Source organism: Notolepis coatsorum (assembly GCF_963971535.1).
Source record: "Notolepis coatsorum genome assembly, chromosome: 16".
Classification (NCBI taxonomy): domain Eukaryota; kingdom Metazoa; phylum Chordata; class Actinopteri; order Aulopiformes; family Paralepididae; genus Notolepis; species Notolepis coatsorum.
Window position 1 is genome coordinate 15,380,829 of NC_140180.1, and position 7,500 is coordinate 15,388,328.

The 7,500-nt window shown below is 45.1% G+C and overlaps 1 protein-coding gene across 1 annotated transcript in view; it reads left to right on the forward strand.

Annotated features, from left to right (window-relative positions):
* The window catches only part of LOC311242895 (glutamine--fructose-6-phosphate aminotransferase [isomerizing] 2-like), a 139,926-nt gene that overhangs the window by 119,362 nt on the left and 13,064 nt on the right, over window positions 1–7,500 (forward strand). The window contains 5 exon segments of the mRNA XM_084331958.1: window positions 3,383–3,493; window positions 4,547–4,653; window positions 4,656–4,709; window positions 5,287–5,382; window positions 7,423–7,500. The exon segment at window positions 7,423–7,500 is cut by the window's right edge and continues 20 nt beyond it. Coding sequence (XP_084188084.1) covers window positions 3,383–3,493; window positions 4,547–4,653; window positions 4,656–4,709; window positions 5,287–5,382; window positions 7,423–7,500 — 446 coding nt within the window.

The following is a 7,500-nucleotide window of genomic DNA, read 5'->3' on the forward strand; positions in this document are numbered from 1 at the left end:
TGAATGGGAGCGGACAAGGGTGTTAGTTGGACAATGCCTTGGCTAACCGCTTCATTCTTTGTGCTAAGCTAGGCTAACGTGCAGCCAGATAGTCTTTCTACTGAACGTACACGAGAAAGGAAACTGGTAAGCTCATTTACAAACATGTTGGCTGTTCTTTAAATACTAATTAAACAATTCTTATTTAAAAACTGGGGGTACTATACCTGATTGATGGTTGGTCCTTTGATTGAGAGACATAACAACTAAACATATGGGACTAGAGAAGTGTCCTCTGCATCCAGCAATATGACACGTAATGCACTGTGGTGTCGAAAAAGTCAGGATTTCATACTATAGTATAGATAGTATACTATAGAGATAGACTATAGTATACTTGCACACAGTACTATACATACTATAGTCTACTTGCACTCGGTTCAGAAGGCCTCATAACCCGCCCACTGGTGTTAGGTGTCTGTCCTATACTGATCAAGGGATGATTGGATGAACCCCGCTGTCTTCTGTCTCTGATTGGATGCTCTGATCTAACCACCTACTAACACGGATCTAACCAATCACTCTTCTCAAGTTTGACCGTGGCGAGAAAGGCGTGGCCTTTGTGAGAGGGGGTTCGGGTAGGGGGGGGCTGATTATCTTCACCATGTGTGGAGCATGGCCCCCGTTCTTGATGTCAGAGTTCCTCTTCGGAGGTACCATGACAGTGTGTCTAGGAAGAAAGACGCGTGGCGTGCCAGCTCAACCACTAGGGGCTGTTAAAGCACCATGTGTTTCATTCCTCTTTAATCCAATATCTATAGAATTACAGCGGTGTTATAAAGGTTTTGTGGCATACATTTGATAAGAATAACAATCACCATGACGGATCAATTTCATTCATAATGTAACTTGTACTGGAAGGCCAAATGTCATCTAATACCGTTCTACTGTCAAAATGTGTCAATTGTTGGTGTTGTTGTCGACACACATTTTCATTGCGCAATATTTATTCAACTGTGTCGGAAACGTCTTAGTGTGGAATCGTTGCTTGGTTTCTAGGGACTTTTTTGTTTTGGTTTTGGTTTTTGGTTGTGTTGTTTGGCAGGCGAGCGACTGTGTCAGACTTATGGAAATTCGTTTAAATAGCTCCGGGGAGCGGTGTTGTTCGCAGCCCTATCCAACGATCCTGTTTTACAATTTGTAACTTTTCAAAGAAGCGGTTGTTTTTTTTTTCCCAGGACGGTGACGGGTTGACCACTGCCCCCCGAGCCGACTGCTCTGATGGTCTCCAGCTCTCAGTTTCATACGGCCACATGGAGCCTCGTATTATATACCTAGTACGCATTGAGAAAGACTTGACCCCCCCATCACGTGAAAGTGTAGTGAGAGTGATGTCATTTCTGGCAAGCCGTCTCGTTTTCTTCCAAATAGCGACATTGGAAATACTTCACCTTATAAGTACAACCCTGCTTAGCTTAAATACGCAATGTTGTTGTAATTAAGAGATTATCTGAAAAAAAAAAAAAGGAATCGTGTTCCTGCATCGATTATTACAAGATTCATCAACTTCTAATACGATTTTCACACAAGCATTTCCTGGTTGATAAGAAGATGATGGTGTAACGGTGTAATGGGCAATGGAAAACATTAAATACTTAACCTGCAAAAGACGAAGTTCTGATGGCACAATATTGATATAACTAAGAGATTTGCTGGGGACATTTCTTTAATGTAGGTATACTGTAGGTATATAGGTATATCAGCGACAATATGGCATTATTAAACAGGTGCCCTGAGAACTGTAGACCAAAATAAGTATTATGAGGGCGACCAAACGGCCAATTAAATCAGTTTGGGTGTGGTCCACCCGTCATCGTCCTCGGAGAAAAAGAAAAACAAGCGTGCGTCAGGCGAGGGTCGTCTGACGCACAGAAACAACAGACCTCCATTCTAGTTGTTCGATTGCCTCATGTTTTCTTAGCAACGCAGCCATGTGTTTTATTGTGCTATCTCTCTCTCTCTCTCTCTCTCTCTCTCTCTCTCTCTCTCTCTCTCTCTCTCTCTCTGTGTGAGGGAGTCATCTTCAGCCTCCCCTTATCAGTCTACGTTAAGACTTTATGGTTACTCCTCGACTTGGATCTCTCAAGCTCCATCGGGACAGGTCCAAAGGCCAAGGCCCGAGAGAGAGAGAGCGAAGAGAGAGAGAGAGAGAGAGAGAGAGAGAGAGAGAGAGAGAGAGCGAGAGAGCGAGAGAGGGAGAGAGAGAGATCAGGGTATCTTAATGGTCGTCTTTACGCCCATAATATACTTTGGAGTACTTCTCAGACGATACAGTGCTGCTGCTGATACTACGGTCACACAGCCTACTTATAGGACGCAGGATAGAAGACGAGCGATGAAGATGAATGATGTCACTGTAGCTTCCCGGGGGGAGGGGGGGGGGAATCAGCGCCGCTGGGTGATGAAATCGATTCCGGTTGAACGGCTGATCGTCCGTCTGTGATTGACGCTAATGCCGCGTTCGAGTGAATCAAGGCGCCTATTGTGATTGATTGATGAAGAGGGATGATATGGGAATTCGCTCGCTTCTGTCTATCATCGCCGGTCGGTTCCTTTTGAAACGACGTGGGCACATTTCTGATGATCCGCTTTTTCCCCCGTGATTGTCTTATAAAGTTGCACTTTGTAGTTTTGGGTGTGAGATTTGAAACTCAAGAGCAATGAAAAAACAACACTACCGGTAGAGAGCTTACTTGAAAGAGCATCACCGTTGTTATTTACAATGGCAGCTATAGGCTGGGCCTGCAATTTCGTTCACCGACTTATTTACTATTCTTCTACTATTTTACTATTCTTAGCATCTTTTAGGCTTGTGTTGGATTCACAGGCCCCTCGACGTACTACTAGAGGTAGTAATTACATGTACACACGGTCGGGCAGTAATAAGTCGGTCCGACCAATCGCAGGCTCTTGTCTGTAAACAAACCTCCCTCCCCCGAACTGCATAGTGCACCTTTGACACCCCTTTCACTACCAAACGGTTAACCCTTTCACTGTGGCAACACACAGAAGGTTAAACCCTTTCACTGCCACACCACAGCCGGCGACCGTCGGTTGTGTGATAGTAAAGGTTAACCTTCTGTCGTGTGGCAGTGAAAAAAGGGTCTCATTTGAACCGCATTGTTCACTTGAACCCTTCACCTGCAGGCCCCCGTTCCACGCCCAGATCGCATCATAGAACCGCTAGGAGTTTCGTAAAAAGAAAGAAATGGCCTTTTCCCAGGCAGCTTCAGGTGAAGGGTTCAAAGTGAAGCGTCAGATCTTGACCGTGTTGGTGTGGTCATGTTGGTGGTGAGCCCTTTGACACTTGAACTCTGACCCCCTCCTTCGACCCTTTCTGCAGTTCTGTACAAGGAGGACAAGAACAGCCACAACCGGGCCGACGCTTCAACAACGCCCTCAACTGCGCCGGGGACGGCAAGGCCGTGGAGTATTACTTCGCCTCCGATGCCAGGTAAGACCAAGGCTCTGCGTGTGTGTGTGTGTGTGTGTGTGTGTGTGTGTGTGTTTGTGTGTGTGTGTGTGTGTGTGTGTGTGTGTGTGTGTGTGTGTGTGTGTGTGTGTGTGTGTGTGTGTGTGTGTGTGTGTGGTGTGTGTGTGTGTGTGTGTGTGTGTGTGTGTGTGTGTGTGTGTGTGTATGTGTGTGTGTGTGTGTGTGTGTGTGAATGAATGATCATTGCATTTATATAGCGCTTTTCTAGACACACTTTTGTAATTGCCTCCAATTGCCTACCACCACCGTGTAGCACCCAGCCATTAAGGCTCAATGGCTTAGTTACTGTATATCTGTGTGTTTGTGTGTGTTTGTGTGTTGTGTGTGTGTGTGTGTGTGTGTGTGTGTGTGTGTGTGTGTGTGTGTGTGGTGTGTGTGTGTGTGTGTGTGTGTGTGTGTGTGTGTGTGTGTGTGTGTGTGTGTGTGTGTGTGTGTGTGTGTGTGTCTGTGTCTGTGCCAACATGTACCCCTCAATATTAAGAAGAGGTAAATTTGTCCCCCTCAAAAAATATAGCTAATATGAATGACAACCCTCCCCAAAAGAGGGCATTTCCACCATAAATTGATGCAGAAAAGGCACAAATGTGTCCATAAGTAGTACACCAGAATGCAGGAAACGTGTTTGACGCTCAACATTTCCTGGGGGAGCACCCCTAGACCCCCGCTTAAAATCCCCCCCCCCCCCCCCCCCCCCCAAATGTTGAAACCAATCCTACGGCCCTGGGTGCCAAGAGTTAATTTGTCTGGTCCTAGTCCGTGAGTAGATCGTGCATCCCATCATGCCTTCTGTCACCTAACACCTGCCATTGTTATGATGAATTGAAATGGGGACCCTGATGTAAACAAGACGAAAGTCTTTCTCTGGTCTGCATCCCCTTAACAATTGTGTGTATTGAGCCGTATACTGTACTGTACCCATTCTGCAATCTGTTAATAAAGTTTTCAATCAATCAATCAATCAATCAATCAATCAATCAATCAATCAATCAATCAATCAATCAATCCCTCCTCCAGTGCCATCATCGAACACACCAACAAGGTCCTGTACATGGAGGACGACGACATCGCCCTGGTGACGGGAGGAACCCTGTCCATCCACAGGATGAAGCGCCAGGCGGGGGAGGCCCCCTGAGGGCCATCCAGACCCTGCAGATGGAGCTGCAGCAGATCATGAAAGGTCAGAGGGCAACAAAGGGCCAGGCCGTGCCTATACCAGGGTCTTCCACCATGGAAGCCGGAGGATGTCTATGTTTAGACAGGGATAGGCTTTCAATAAAAAAACTGTCGAGGTGTTATTCTTTGGGACGGTTATGAGGATTCAAGGGTCATCCGGTTAAAACAATTAGTGCTATAATACTCTCACTCTCAAGTGGGTAGACTTGTGGCCTTGCTCTCCCCCTGCTGGTTGCTTCGAGGCATGACAGCAGACGGAACTGAGACGGAGCCTTACTACTAATAATAACTGTGGATGCTTGCCTCTTCCTTAATAACCCTTTCACTGCCACACTACCAAAAACGGTTAACCCTTTCACTGCAACAATTCACAGAAGGTTAACCCTTCCACTGCCACACAACAGCCGGCGACCGTCGGTTGTGTGATAGTAAAGGGTTATAAACCTTCTGTTGTGTGGCAGTGCTTAGGGTTAAGTACTTTTGAGGGGGGGGGGGGGACTCTGCATCATCTGTCAAGTGAATGACGTGTAGAAATGCAGCAGGGAGGCTGTAACGTGTCTCTGTACGACGTCTCTCTGCAGGTAACTTTGAGGCCTTCATGCAGAAGGAGATCTTCGAGCAGCCGGAGTCTGTGGTCAACACCATGAGAGGGCGCGTCTGCTTCGACACAAACACAGGTAAGGAAAAAACAACCTTTGTTGATATTAATACAACCCCTTTGACGTATCATCATAATATATCATATAACCGGAGGTGTTTAAAAAAGAAAAAGGATGTGTCACACTGACCTGTAGATCTGGCACAGTACCATATTGTTTGACAACACACTTCACAATAGCCTCTGTGTAAAAGGCCCGCCCACTTACGAGACAGGAAGTGTTCCATTTTCACCCTATGGTCAGCACAGCCATAGATATCTATAGAACACTAGATAGCTTAAGGCGGAGTCACCAGCGTCACTGAACCGCCGCCATCTTGCTCCAGTCAGCCTTGAGTGAGAGTGAGTGAGCTGCACAGACAAAATACTCATAATCGCTGAAATATTGACGGATTTACAAACGGGTTGGTTGCTATAAACATCAAAGATGTAGTTATGTACTGCATACTTATAAAAGTTTTTTTTAAAGATGTTTTTTTTTTTTTTACAAACCGCTTGAATCATAGCCAGGTTAATAATGCTTGTAATAAACCAAACCGTTTGTAAATCCGTCAATATTTCAGCGAGTTATGAGTATTTTTGTCTGTGCAGCTCACTCACTCTCACTCAAGGCTGACTGGAGCCAGATGGCGGCGGTTCAGTGATGTCGCTCTCCATTGGCCGGCAGCGCGGGCAAGCTATCTAGTGTTCTATAGATATCTATGAGCACAGCTTCCTTAATCAGTATCTTTGGTAAATGGTAAATGGACGGCATTTATATAGCAGCTTTTATCCAAAGCGCTTTACAACTTGTTCCTCACATTTGACCCATTCACTCACACATTCACTCACACATTGACACATCGACGGCGGAGGCGACCATGCAAGGTGCCGACCTGCTCATCGGGAGCAGTTAGGGGTTAAGTGTATTTCTCAAGGACACTTCGACACGCTGCCCGGGGGAGGAGCGGGAATCGAACAGCTTTACCTCCTGAGCCACTGTCGCTCACTGTCGCTCAATAACTCAATAGCTTTGGTATAACTCAGTATATTTGATATAACTCAGTATCTTTGGTATAACTCACTATCTTTGGTATAACGCAATATCTTTGATAAATATAACTCAGTATCTTTGATATAACTCTTTTAAAATAAAAGTGATTCAGATCTCACATCCTGTTCTACCTCAGGTTTCTAGGATGTGGGTGGCACAATGCACAAAGCGCTGAGCGCATAAATCAATATTTGCACAGAGCTAATAACGAAAACACACACTCTAATGCAAATCAAACAGGAGGTTGGATATTATTTAAGTGAGGGGATTATTGTTTGCGGTGTTTGAGCATCAGTTTGTTCAGAGACTATACAGCAGGGTGCCCAACCTTTTTTGAACCAAGATCTACTTTTTTATTTACCACCTAGCCCGAGAGCTACCAACCAAAATTGTATATTGTAAGCCGTCATTTGAGGCTTTATAAAAGCAGCATAATGAACACAAATCTGTCAGTGCAGAGTCCGACCTCATCTTAAATAACAAACAGCATTGCTTGTTGTAGTTAACAAGGAGAGGAAGAGTTGATTTAGCAAAAAAAAAAAATTTAATAATCAAATTTTATTAATCAAGATCTACTTGAAATCAGCCCGCGATCTACCTGTCGATCGCGATCGACTGGTTGGGCACCACTGCTATACAGTATGCCATTTACATGTCAGTACGCTCACCTGGCACTTTATCTATTCAAAGGACCTGAACAATTCCTACATCTTCCAGCTTAAAGGTTCGCCCAGTAAGACCTTTGATGGCTTGGATTGAGGACCTTGTAGACTCAACCGCTATCCTCATTCCAAATGATCACAAGTCCTACAGAGTGCACCTTTAATAGAGTGCAGCAATGTTCAATAGACCAGTGACCTCTGGAAAGACATAAAATATTTGAACTCCTTAAATTGCACTTGGTTTACTTGCCTTGAAAGTGGAAATTGTATGTAGCTGAAAGTACTTACCAATGATTATTATTATTGTTGTTATTGTTATTAGTATGACTTATTGACGCCCTCCTCTCTCCTCCCCCCTCCTCAGTGGTTCTCGGGGGTCTAAAGGACCACCTGAAGGAGATCCACCGCTGCAGACGCCTCATCATGATTGGCTGTGGCACGA